General features: G+C 43.0%; 1 protein-coding gene across 8 annotated transcripts in view; it reads left to right on the forward strand.

The window, feature by feature from the left end:
• LOC307090792 (receptor-type tyrosine-protein phosphatase delta) overlaps window positions 1-11,399 on the forward strand; it is a 361,739-nt gene extending 350,340 nt beyond the window's left edge. For 4 of the 8 annotated variants that reach the window (XM_079757560.1, XM_079757564.1, XM_079757562.1 and 1 more), the window contains 8 exons: window positions 3,152-3,437; window positions 5,016-5,194; window positions 5,438-5,564; window positions 5,850-5,975; window positions 6,763-6,917; window positions 7,399-7,534; window positions 7,988-8,052; window positions 8,358-11,399. In XM_079757560.1, the coding sequence (XP_079613686.1) occupies window positions 3,152-3,437; window positions 5,016-5,194; window positions 5,438-5,564; window positions 5,850-5,975; window positions 6,763-6,917; window positions 7,399-7,534; window positions 7,988-8,052; window positions 8,358-8,376 (1,093 nt within the window). In that variant the 3' untranslated portion in view covers window positions 8,377-11,399. Of the gene's footprint in view, window positions 1-3,151; window positions 3,438-5,015; window positions 5,195-5,437; window positions 5,565-5,849; window positions 5,976-6,762; window positions 6,918-7,398; window positions 7,535-7,987 lie in introns of all 8 variants that reach the window. The other 4 variants (XM_079757563.1, XM_079757565.1, XM_079757567.1 and 1 more) reach the window with 1 other exon arrangement.
• The last annotated feature ends 2,900 nt before the right edge of the window (window positions 11,400-14,299 follow it).

Genomic DNA, 14,299 nt, shown 5'->3' on the forward strand with positions numbered 1-14,299 from the left:
TATGTGGTCTAAGAAAGGGGATTGCTGGGCTCACTTTGTGTGCTCGATGATACACAGCGAGTCTCATTGATTGCTGAATGAGCGCAGTGAGGATGATTGCTGCTTCTCCGTGACAATACCATATTCACAGCCTGAGAATAACGGCACCTGGGTGAACACATCTGTATTGCAATGCAGAAGAAGAAGAAGAATCTCTCCAAAAAAACATCAAAGGATGCACAAGCACCATTATTGGAGCTTCTTCAGCCTGGAAATTAAAGCTTCTTTCAAAGACACAGTATTGCATTCTGGCACTCATCATCATTTATGTATCTATAACTGTACAAATTATTAAACGCTAAAGCCTGTGACGGCTTCTTCTACGCATAGATAATTCCCCCAACTCTAAAGGCAACTTGCTCCCTACGATCATTTTACTTACTTTTGCTTGCTTTTATTGTGAAACCTGCCTTATAACAAGCCCCCTCCAAGAAGCAGTGGGCCGTGTTGGGTTCAGCCTCAGTTCTATAGTGCTGTCAGTAACCCACAGGTCACACCTCACATCAGCCTATTGGGAATGGGGCTTACTCGGGCGTTACGGTTGCACATAGGAAGTCAAAAGGACACGATTGAATGTCAGGGGGCTAAGACTCAGAAGGGGAACTTTTCACGGTATGTTCATTTGTGAGTCCGGGATTCAGTTAGGGTCAGGGTTCACAAGACACAAATGTTGTTTCAGATGTTCCTCAAGCTTTTTTTTACAATGGCGTTCACCCGTAACTATTCAATGCTAGCCGCCTGTTGCCACAGTTTAGATACAAAAATGCATCAGTGTTTAACAAAAACCTTCCATAATGATCCCACGCTATCAAGCAAAGTTAACGAAACACATTGGCAATTGCCCCAAACAGTCTTGAGATTACGAGGAGTTTCCGACAACGGCAAATATTCGGGAAATAATTCCTTGACAGGCCAGCAGAGTGTGAGAAATTCGGTAACGACGCATAACTCATTTCTTTTTACGGCAGCTCACACTTTATCTTACTCCAACCCATCGCAGCTGCACTGCGACCCCACAGTACACTCCCGTCCAACATCTATTCCCCAAACTGCCGCAAACACATGTTAGTCTGACACATATGCGTGTCGATGTCCGCCGCAGCTGGCTGTGGCCTGCTGGGTGAAAGCCAGTGTCAGGTCATTAGCGTAGCCGGTCGTCAGCGCCAACTGCCAAATGTGTGGAGCGCCGACCCAACCACCACCGCCACCGCCGCCATCAACACTAGCTAAGTCACTTCCCCCTGAATACCCACTGACTCCTCCTCCTCCGACCACTCTTCTTTCAACTCTGCCTCATAGCACTGCCATTCTGTCGCACGCTCTCTCTCGGGTCGTCAGTCTCGACGCATTCAAAACCGGACGGGAAAACACTTACAGACTGGAAACATCTGGCAGTGGAGACTAAAATATCCTCCAGCGAGGGTCAGTGCACCCCTCCCCCCCACACCATCCCCCACCCCTTAAGGGCTGAGGTGTTCCCAGACCTGGAAGTGATTCATTCTCAAAATATTTCCCCACGACGATTGAGCATACATGTTTCAGGGCTGCTTTTCGACGGATGTGTTCTCTCCTTTTTACAGAAACACCACCTTTTTCTTAACCAAATCTCTTAATATTACACATTTGTAATTTATAGACACACAAACGCAGCCATACCATGTACCCTAGAGCTGTAATGCGCACAAAATAAACGATTCAGAATCAAGGCAAAGTCAGGAATCGTGGAAGTAACCGCAAGGGTCATCTGTCAAAGCCAGTGACACCAGTGTGAATCTTCATTCGGTTTCGCCAGCACAACTCGAATGCAACATGGCACATTAGCTTGACGTGGCCTGCAGGGATCAACACCCCCAGACTACTTTATGTTGTTCTTCTCTCTCTCGTACACTGAGCAAATGAAAAAAAAAATGCTTCCTTTGAAGTAAGGGAAGGAAGGATGGGCGCCAGAAGTTACCGTCTTTACTTGATTTGTATTCAATCAACATGATGTCAAGGTCAAATAGAAACCGTTAAACATAGCATATCTCAAGCATACGTGAATGTGTGAGTGGTGGTCTTGATATAGACACATGCCCCTATTAATTCCTCCTTTAAAGATCAATGCCTTATGGACACCATTTGCTAATGTAATTGTGTTCATTTAAGTTCCACTGCTCTTCGCTGAACTCAGCTCAACACAGTTGAAACAGAGCCTTTTCACACATGAAACCCCCCTTTAGGTGTGTGCTCGTCCACACTTCATGCTCGCACACGTGCCGAGGCAGAAGCCTCTTGAAGCCAAGTGATAAAGGTTAAGCATTGGTGCAGAGTGTGTGATTAGCTCTGATGGGTTGGAGAGCGCAGGTAGGGAGCAGAGAGGACGTGAGGAGGGATTGCCAAGAAGAGCGGCTAGCTTACCGCTGGCTAACGCCACCAAGCCCGCGGATCCCCCACAGCACCTTTTGTTCAGCCGTGATTATCCTCAGAGTCAAGCGGTCGTGTCCGTGGTGGGGAGACCTGGCATTGCAGGGCTTGACTCCTGGCCACCGTCTGGAGAGCTTTCAGAGCTTCTGTGGGGCCCCAACACACTGAAGAAGACCAGTTGCGTCCCACAAGACTACATGAACGTACTGTATTAAAAAGGAGTCAGTAGCAGTAAAAGTCAGAGGAGATCTCAAGCCTTTACATGCCATTTAGTATTTTAATTGTCTGCATTTGCTTGATCTGACAGGGAAGGGATAGTGTAGGGACCAGGGCGTTAGACCCTCAGAAGATCCTGGTATTTCCATCCTGAATGTCTACCAGTAAACATCTTTTATACATATATATGAAGACATCGGACTGAGTTATATGTAACAAAATTATATTTTTCATTTGCGTAATTGATGATGACCGTTGCTGCTTGTTGTGTGATTTGATTGGTTGACTTGTACCATATTATAGTGGGTAGTATTATTTGTTATTGTTTGTTTGCGTCAAAATGTATTAGCACCTGCTGTTAGCAATCCAGCCCCCCCGTAGCTCCCACAATTATAACTCTTTGGCGCCTCTACCTTCTTGTGCCTAACCCCTACCTTCTTGTGCCTAACCCCTACCACCACCTCCTCCTCCTCCTCCCCCTCCTCTCTCACAGCGCTGGCGTGGGTCGCACGGGCTGCTTCATCGTCATCGACGCAATGCTGGAGCGCATCAAGCATGAGAAGACGGTGGACATCTACGGCCACGTCACGCTGATGCGGGCCCAGAGGAACTACATGGTGCAGACGGAGGACCAGTACGTCTTCATCCACGACGCCCTGCAGGAGGCCGTCAACTGCGGCACCACCGAGGTGCCGGCCAGGAACCTGTTCGCCTACATCCAGAAGCTCACGCAGATCGAGGGCGGGGAGAACATCACGGGCATGGAGCTGGAGTTCAAGGTACGGGAGGGCTCGTCTCGGCTGGCTTTGTTGTGCACGTGGAAGGGGTTAGCCTAGCGATTGTTAGCCCTTGGCAACGTGGTTCTATGAAGGTCTTTTCTGTACCGACAGCGATATATTGTTGTTTTTCTTTCTTCTGACAAATGTACTTATTGTAAGTAAAAGCGTCTGCTAAATGCCCTAAATATAAAAGTCAATGACTTTGAGGAAAGGCAAAACCTTAGGAATCCGATTTTTCTTTAGGCGCAGAATAAATCTGAATAAACGCCGGCCAATTCTACCATTTCAGGCTGTTGCCTGGCAGTTTTGACGGAAAAAAATGTCTTTAATAAAAAAGGCAAATTAGTTTTTAATAACAGACAAATGGGATTTACTGTTGTGTTTCCTTTGGCTTGAAAAGCCGCTGTGCACAGGACGGATACAGACAAATTTCCAGTGGAAAAGTCATGGCGTACCTTGATTACATGTAGTGGATGTGTTTGAAACAGCCATCAAAGTACTCATTTTAATGGAAACGATCACCTACAAACGCCCGCACTGCGACACATGTTTTGCCCATCAGCGGGACATTACACCAGAGCTCCACTGAGGGTGCCATGCATGTGTCACTCATTGGCCGACTCGCATGCACGACCCGACCAGAGAGGTCAGCTCGCTGTGACATTGTAATGGAAACAATGCTTTACAAGGCCAAGAGAAAAATCTATAAATCACATATTCAAAGTCACATTAGAATATCACACATTCGTTTTTCCCTGGGGCGGCATGTTGAGGTTGAACAGTCTGTCCATCCGCTCTACATATACAAGTGTAGAACCCAGCGGCCACATATTGTTTCATAGGAAATTCCTCCTTTACTTTATCGTTCCCCCTGCACCACAACGTTACCACGGCACCATTGATTGGGTAGTCAGTAAAAGTCCCGGAGCCCTTTCCCAGTCCCCATTAGGGCCCTGGGAGACAGCACGGGGCCTGTGGTTTCCTAGGTATTCCAGTCCGTCGACTTCCCCTTTACAGCCCCCTCGACAGGCATGGCGTATAAGGCCATTTCTCTGTTAGGGTATTGGCTTACAGAATCAGCCACCCCCCATCACTGTCTCACCAAAATGAAGAACAATTACCACTGGGTATTGAGCAACATACACTACAAGGCAAGGGAGGCCAAACCACACGTTGTTAAATGTACATTGCTATTGCGGCTGCTTTATTGGCTAACTTCACACACACATATATATAGGTAAGTCGAGACGGATTTCACTATGAAGTGCAACGGCATTTCCCATGGTTCTTCTTTTACAGACCTGACGATCGTATACATCTAGACAATGTATGAAAACAAATAAAGCCATGGTCCATAAACGTATAGAAGTAAACATTTTTCTAATCATTGTCATATCTGACAAGGAAACGTGTGATTATTAACAAAGTTCACATCTGTATGTCCCCAACTTTAAGATCAAACACACAAGTACGCACAGGCTCTGGGGAAATAAGGGAAGTTGCTTGACATAAACTCAGCCGTCTCTCCGCCCTGTCTCACCATATCTGTCTGTTCATCCCCTCCTGTATCTTCCACAGCGTTTAGCCAACACGAAAGCCCATACGTCCCGATTCATCAGTGCCAATCTCCCCTGCAACAAGTTCAAGAATCGCCTGGTGAACATCATGCCGTACGAGTCCACGCGGGTCTGTCTGCAGCCCATTCGAGGAGTTGAGGGCTCCGACTACATCAATGGCAGCTTCATTGATGGATACAGGTGAGTTCTCTGGCCACGCCAGGACAACAGAAGACTGCTGGCCAGACGTTAAAATAGCTCACCGTGTTCGAAACGTTCAGTAAGATAATAAGAAAGCCCGCCCTTACTCCAGTCCAAGTCTTCTGATCCCTCCCTTTCATTTCCTCTTCAGAACCCAGCAGGAAAGCAAGAGATAAACTGGATTTTCATATGGGCCTTATCCGCACCCTCCATCGTATGATTGTCTCCCTTCTTTCTCTGCAGGCAACAGAAGGCCTACATCGCCACGCAGGGCCCCCTGGCGGAGACCACCGAGGACTTCTGGAGAATGCTGTGGGAGCATAACTCCACCATTGTGGTCATGCTCACCAAGCTCAGAGAAATGGGCAGAGTATGTGTTTGAACATGCCTCGACATGCGTCGTCTCTGTTATGTCTCATGGATTGCCAAGGGGAGAGGAAGGGATGGAGGGAGGGCTGAATGTGAAATCAAGGAACGCTGTGGTGATAAAATGATGGTCGGGGAATGCATGCACTGGAGTTAGAGCGTATGTGAATGAACAGATGTACTCATCGACGCCAATACCATTATTTATAGAAACAATTAAAAACGTGTATGGAATGTTGAGGTTGACAGTGGAATGTAACCAAATCTATTGTTCGCCTACTTCTCCCAGGAAAAATGCCACCAGTATTGGCCAGCAGAGAGGTCGGCCAGATACCAGTACTTTGTAGTGGACCCGATGGCCGAGTACAACATGCCCCAGTACATCTTGAGAGAATTCAAAGTCACCGACGCCAGGGTAAGCATATTACTCTGGGCTCCCGTTGCGCAAAGTTGACGGATGGAAATCAAAATGGAAGATTCGTTCCAAGTTCTGATCCTTTTGTTTGGGGCTCAACACTGAAGCTACTGTCAGAAATCCTGGCAACCACCCACCGACCGTTCCTCCAAACTGATTTGATTGGCCCGCAGTGAGACTTTGAGCAATGCCAGAGTCAATGCAAGAGTGCTAATGGATGGCAGTGGATTGATCAATTCATTGTTTACTGTGTGGGAATCGTTCGTCAGCCCCAAGACGTTGGAAGCGTAACAACTATTTGTTTATACAGAGCCGTGGGGCTTGCATGTTAAAGTATGGGAAGATAAATATATGACACATGTGTAAAGACTAATGTGGCACTGTCAGCAGTAAGCCGGCAGCGTTTTTAATTCCATCAAAGGCTTAGGAAGATACACGGTGCAGGCGTGCTCCTTTTGTAGTGCTCGGTGCATTGGCTCATCAATTGGATTTATTTTCCTTATCACTGGGATATAATATCACTTAAGTAATGCACACTCTTAAATACCACCCCCCTGTGTGCACAGCCAAGTTGAGCTCATCAAACGGATTGTGCAGTGTGTGTATATATATATATATATATATATATGTGTATTTTAAATACAACTATATATATAATCCACAAGGTGAATTGAGAAAGACATTCGATGAAGGTTTAACTCCTATTCTGCTATCATTTGAATGTAGGTTTTTTTTCATACATCTCTATGATTCTTTAATATTCTAATATTCTTTAATTTCTCTTCAGGACGGACAGTCGCGGACAGTGAGGCAGTTCCAGTTCACGGACTGGCCCGAGCAAGGAGTGCCAAAATCGGGAGAGGGCTTCATCGATTTTATTGGCCAGGTCCATAAAACGAAAGAGCAGTTTGGCCAAGATGGGCCAATCTCGGTCCACTGTAGGTAAGAATGTCTCTTCTCATTGGTTGAGGCTGCCATCGACAACCCACCTCCTCGTTAAGGAAAACAAAACCTTAATGCAGTAAAGGTAACCCTTGAAGTGGTAATTGGAGTGATAGGGTCTCAAATGAAAAAGGGCAAGTGAGGGTTGAGTTATTTTGAAAAAGAAATTGTCTGAAAAAGTATTTACACAAGATTTTTCAAAATAACTCACTCAAACGAGATTATTTAGTTGTTAGAGTTACACTCAGTCAAAGGGTTATGTGTGTGAACCCCAATGTTAGTCTACCTGTATGCATCCTTGAGACGGTTGTCAAACCCCTACCTGCTCATGATGAGTGTTATTTTGCCTTGGATGAAAGCATCTGCTAAACCTACCATTTCTGGGAAAAACCCAAGCACTATAGCACAAGAAAACTTGTCATTAGATCCAAGTTTTCCATAAAGGCTAACGCTGCTGTTTGTTCTGTTGTGGTCGTGGCAGCGCCGGTGTTGGCAGGACCGGCGTCTTCATCACTCTTAGCATCGTCTTGGAAAGAATGAGATACGAAGGCGTCGTAGACATCTTTCAGACGGTCAAAATGCTCCGGACACAAAGACCAGCTATGGTGCAGACAGAGGTGAGGTTTCCCGGTCGGGTCACATGTATACCTGGTTTTCTGTTAGTTGTTCAGTCAACAGTACTGTCCGTTGAATTGCATGCTTGTCGATGGAAGGAGCTTCTGTGATTTCGCATAAAGCCTTTTACATTCACAGAGTATCTTTGGATACCTTTTGTTATTCTAGTTCATAATGTCTTTACGTTTTGGTTTTCAAAGCACGAATTTAATTGACACATTTGACCCTGTTCTTTAAAAAATAAAAATCCTCATGGGTGGTTAATAGCTTCAATGTTGCTTTAAAAGGACACTAAAATGGCTCACTGTTGTAGTCTACCGTCAATGCCTGGGTTTATTTTCACAGAATGAAACCATTGTCAGGCAGGTCGGTGGTTCCCAAGGAGACGAAAAACAACATGGGGATAGGACTACTAACCGTTTTCTCCCTCTGTCCGTCTTTTTGTTTTTCTCCAGGATCAATACCAGTTCTGTTACAGAGCGGGCTTGGAGTACCTGGGGAGTTTCGACCACTATGCAACGTAAGAGAGACGAGGCACATCGCAGAGGCCTCCCCCTCTCTCCCGTCGCTTCGGAAACAGAAAAAAACCCAGTCAGCCTCTCTTCTGAGCCATAGAATCCTGCTTGAGAACAAACAAGTACTTCTTAACGCCCTCCCTTCCTATCCGACCCCTGCCCCCCCCACCCCCACCCCCCCTAGCTAACAACTCATTTAAGTGTTGGATGTGCAACATGACCTGTCAAAAAAAAAAAAATTGAATAAAGATGATTCCTGGAGGACCAAGGAGAATTGCAAATGAAGACTAACCCTTCCCCCTTCTGACAGAAAGGGGCGGGCGAGGTGAATCCTGACTGTTGGAGCATCGCGGGGAATTAACTCTTGTTCGATGCTTTAAGGATTTTCACTTTGGGGTTCTCGAGAAAAACTGAATGAAAGTCATACAAATAAATAACAAGATACTCGTGACATGGACGAGAAATGCATCACTAACGATTGGAAATCTACGAGAGGCATTGGAGACACACAGAGACGGCTAAAAATATAGATGAATGAATACATGAATACCTTATGTGGACATTGTAAAGAAAAAATTAAATCAATCAATCTAATACACCGGAACAACAAAAATACAACGTTAGAAACGAGTTTGACATTCATAAAGGAATAATAAATAAATACCCAAAATGTTCATTATTGAAATTTTAAGAGAGGGCGAGGATTAAATATACAAAATGTTTTCTGTTTTGTTTGTTATTTTTAGTACTGAAGCTGATGTGTGCTTTTTGAGAAATGTGTTTTTGTTATTTTATTTAATTTTAGTTTTTTACAAAACCCGATCACTTAAAAAAAAGTGGTGTCAAGTATGTATATTTTCACCAGTTCGTTTTTTTACGCTGTAGAACTGTTCTAATAGGTATGCTGTGTCGCCGAGCAAATGTCCTTGCTCCCGATGTCTTTATTTTACATCTTTTTTTTTTTACTCTGTCGCTTCGTTGCACTTTGTGTGCAGTCCAGTATTCACTCTACCAAAATTTGGATCTGTTTTTGTTTGTTTTGTTTATTGTCTATGCTCCCATACACAATAAGGGAATCACTCCCGTGAGATACACTTGGGCCTTGTGGAATCAACAGGGATGAGCACAGTATAAAGTTGCTGCTACGCCTATCTAAATTCTTCCATGTCAGCATAGTGTTTAAAAAGGAACCCGGTCATTTGGATGATATATAAATATATATTCTATCTATAGATTGTCAAAAGTATATGAATTATCTATTAAAGAACACAGATACACATGATATTATAAATATAAATATATTGGTTTAAAGAACATTATTATATCGAAAACTATGGATTTTCTATGAAAGCTAAAGTGAAACTATGAGGGAAATTACAAGATTTTTTTTTTGTTTCACCTGAATGCACATCAGTAGGATTAAAGACAACCCATTCTGATTCAATGCAATCCTTTCTTGTGCAATAAATATCTGTATTGTAGATAGTGGGTTTCGTGCAAAATCCTTTGCCATCTGGCAACACTGCAGGTACCCCCCCCCCCCCTCCCTAACTGGTGTCCTTTATGGATGGTTGTCTTTTGGGGTTGTGACGGTGGGTTGGTATCATAGAAAGTGGGATATGATCCATAGTACAACAGGGACAGGTGCAAAAGATAGGTTTTTTTTTGCCAGTGCTACAGTGCTTTTACAGTGCTAAAAACTTGTTGGTTTTGTTTTTATTTTTTACAGATTTTCCATTATTGCATTTAGAGTGCCTTATATTTATGCCTGTTTTAAAATAATATTTAATTTGCCATATTAATGTATCATTTTTTATTCTCATTAACCTGGGCATTTAGCATGCCTAACGTGTAACCGGACGGATTAGCTAGGCGCAAGGATTCAGCCGTCACGCGATCAGATTTTTATATGCAAATGAGGCTGATGATAAAAAGTACTCGTTTTTATTTCCTGTGGCCTTTCCATGGCTGTCGGATTAAGAACACACATTAATAAAAGATAAGACCTGACGATGCGTCAAACACACATAGATATATCCCCCCCCATTCGTGTCCGTGAACCAAGCAAACCCAGTGCCAACACCGCTGTGATGGGTGTAACTGCAGCTCAGGCGGGCCCTGCATTACGTCAACATTTCCCAAAGCATGTGGACTTTCACACTACCTATAGCACAGGACATGCATAATACCCTGATAAGAAACAAAATGCTTTTCTTCCTGACCTCGTAAACGGTCACGGTTTTTAACATTCAGAATGGGACTTTGTGTTAAAAAATTAACGCTGAAGGGCTTCTTGTCACGCCTTGGAATACGAACGGCCCCTCACCTCAAAACGTGTAGCTTTATGGAAGGAAGGTGACGTAAATAAAGAGAAAACCGTTGTGGGTTAGAGGTCCGAACTGTACACTTAGGAAGTTGTTCTGTTTCACGTTACGCGTTTCATTCAGAAAGCAACTTACCCCCCCCCCCTCTCGTACACGGTTACCCAGAAGGCTTTGTGGATGTGCATTCCAGGTGCGTTCTTTCCCTTGTTAGCATAATCCGTAATATCTATATTTTTTATTTCATTAGTTAGACACTTGTCTTCACAGTGAGGTACAAAAAAGTGCCATTATTTTCTCACGGTGGCCAATGCTTTACAATGTATTCATAAACAGTCTGCATATGTCAAACCAAGCATTTATTTTCATCGCAATCTGTTCCTCATTTTGTTTTATTATTTTTACGTATGCATGGTAAACATCGCAGAATTGCCGAAGCCGGCCTAGTAGGAAGATTTGCACTTTCTATATCTTTGTACTATGCACTGCCCTATTGATTCTAGACCCAATAATATATTACTTGAACCTATCTGTAAGAATCTCCTTAAACGTTCACGTTGTGTGTGTGTAAATAACACAAAAAAAGATATCAAATCTAAAAACAAACAAAAAAAGACAAAAAACTACAACAACGAAAGTTTGTGCCGAAAAGAGCATCCGTTCCGATGCCATGGTCACTCCAACCGATGACTTTGAGAAAAATTCTATCGCTCCAAAACCATCCATTCTCGTGGCTCCGCCATTCAATCTTGGAGTGTCATTAAAAAGAATTAAACGTTGTGTTCTCTGCTCTCTCTCTCTATCTATCTCTCGTCTGGATGCATAGACTGAAATCTAAATAATGAAATTGTAAAAAAAAAAAAATCGCACAAAAAAATGGCTTGTTAAAAAGAACTCATACAATTACCTCTGATTAGTTGTAAGCGTAAACTGTATTACTTTTTTCTCAATGAAAGGAGTGCTTTTTATTTTCTTACTTAGGTTACATTTGGTGGAGGACGACGTCTGTATGAAAATCAGTTCTTTGCTGACACGAGTTCCATTTGTTATAAATGAATTCTATTAAAAAATGTCAGTGTAATGCACCACTGTCTTACTTTCTCCCCTACATCCCCCCTCCCGCCCAATCCCCATCCGCCATCTCGACTTTGACTTGAAAAGACTAACAACATCATCATTTCACTCCTCACTTCCCTCCCTGGTATTAAGACCTGAAGCTAATCTATTGTTTTCCTGACAAAGGGAAGAGTCGGGATTCGCACCATTTGAATAGATCTTCATTTCACTGATTGTCATCGCCGATGTCAACACAGAAGAACAAGAAGGGAACGATGATTAAAATTCCTCATGGGACCGGTTGCAAGCGGAACATGTACTTTGTTGATTTTCTTTTCTATTTTCTTTGTATGCTGGAGGCACACGTGATTCACTATCTCATTATGAGAGTTGTCACAACCATAACTCATATTAACCACCCTGAAAATGAATATTAGGCAACAGGGGGAACTTTCTCAGTTGACAAATATTCAAGAGAAAAGCTTTGGCTTCAAATTGAGCTTTGGCTCTCCCAGTGACCCTCATCAGGACAAATTAGACACATAAATATGTTTAGCATTTTTCCGAACCATAATTCGTTGAAACTCGCTCTGGTAAAAGTAGCTCTTCCCAGGAAAATACTAGAAATTCAATTTTTTTTTACATACAAGCTAAATACGCTAGATAACTGCCAAAGCATTTAGAATTTTGATTTATGTATGTGCTATCTTTGTGTTGGTCTCCTTATTGTCTATCAAGTCTAAAAATAACGAGAATTTGTGTTGCTGTCATGCACTTAGTTAGTGATCTAGTCATCTGGTGATGTACGGATTGTATGAACCTGCACAATTTTCACTGCACCCGATAAGAAAATGTCATTTACCACGGTACATAATGGAGGCTGTCAGATCTGACACCGGGATTAGATCAATGATCCCGGGTGTCTACGCAAGCTGCACGAATGGCCACAATTTCTGTGCAACAACGACAATGACGAATCTCTTTCTCTTAAGAAGAAAATGGAGCTTAATGGATTAAATGCGAGACGGCCATAAACCGAGAATGATGCGCAGGATGTGTAGCTGGTTGATGTTAGATGTAAGTTGATGTATGTATGTTACCAGACAAAGATAAACGTTGGCCGTTCAGTCATTTAGCAGACACTTTGATCCAAGGCATCATACAGTGCGTTTTTATTTAGATGTCATTAAGGAGCATATAGGTCTTAGTCCTCTCGCTCGGCGATGCCTACAGGTAGACTGCCGACAGGGTTTAGCCCCACCCTGACCACCAAACCTTTGTCTTCCTCTGTTTTCATCCTCTTTTACATGTTAAAATATGGGCATAATGACATCTCTACTACTGTGTACAACTACATACCTATAACATGTGGAACGACAGTTACCAAAAGGACTTCATATATGTTTAATCTTCATGAAGTAAGGCTCAGACAAAAACAATTGACTTCTTTGCACAGAATGTACCAGGAGAATAAGGCAGAGGGAAAAAGCAGGATTGAAAATGTGCAAAACAAGTAATTTGAAGACTCAAATCTGATAATGTAATATATTGGTAACTCACACATTACCACTCAAAGAATTGCATATGACATGTAGGGCAATCTTTTGTGTTCATCTCGTTTCGCAAAAATTACAGGGAAAATTGGCTGAATTGGCTCTCTGAATTACTTAAGCAATTGTGCCGCTGCAGATGTCTGCTTCAGAATCCATTTGACTTGCAACCAAATAGCAAAATCACCCAAAAAGGTGCTTTCAACCCAGGCTGCACTTTTAGATGTGCCAAGCAGATGTTACGCATGCGCCTCACAGCCATTTGTGCCAATCGATGGACCGCATGGGCCCATCAAAATATGTCACGCAAGTAATTTGTTGTGCTCAACTTTAAATAAAAAAAATACAAATCGCAACACACAAATTTCCCAAAGTATTTTCCCGAAAATTGTAGGCTTGCCAGAGTTTACCATAGACTAATGTGTTGCATTTTTTACCAATTGTGTGTGTTACAACTTGCGAAACATATTATTTTGAAGGGAGAACAGAACAAACAAATTGCACATTCTGTATAAGAAAACAAATCTAGCTTGCATTAGCAAGCCTTTTCAATTAGGCTTTCCTATTTTTTCAACTCCCACTGAGAACGCTCTCCCTGGAAGCTAAACATTTTACAACAAACTGTCACGTGATTTGTAAGGTCAATTATAACCTCTTACCAGTTCCTAGCTGGTGTCTCTGTGGTGCAGGTGATAGAGCTGTTCATTCTCTGCTCTGGAAACATGGGTTTGATTCCTGCCTTGGCAGGTTTTGTGTGAATGACTATGGTGAATGGATGAGTGTGAATAAGTGTCTATGTAAGTTATATGCTGTGAATGTCTTAATTTACAACAATTAATTTGCCTTGACAGTAATTCTGAATGAATGGGTGAGTGGGAATGACTGGCTGAGAGATTGGATGGCTGGGAATGAGTGCACTCATTCACAGTCATCCAATCTCCCAGACAGTCATTCGAAATGAATGTGTGAGAGAATGGATCCCTTCACTAGACAGTTGTTCCCACAAAGTGCCCATGTCCCCAGAACAGATTAAAAAAACAGCTCCACCACCGGGGCACATCTTATTTGGTAAAAGGGTAAACAATTCTAAAATTGGGACACCCACTTCAGGATTTGAACCCAAGTCACCAAATCTCAGGATTGAAATTTCAGACAGTAAACTTTGACCGTCTCCATTGCGCCACAGAGACGCACAGAGTAGCTTGCTCTGAAGTTGTAGTTGACGTCAGAATAGACATAGACTGAAGAACAAGAAGATGTGATAAGAAACAAGATCCTGTGTTCGCAAATGCAGGACGTATGTGGTCCAGTGGAGTGTACTGAGG

Source organism: Pollachius pollachius (genome assembly GCF_949987615.1).
Source record: "Pollachius pollachius genome assembly, chromosome: 20".
NCBI lineage: Eukaryota > Metazoa > Chordata > Actinopteri > Gadiformes > Gadidae > Pollachius > Pollachius pollachius.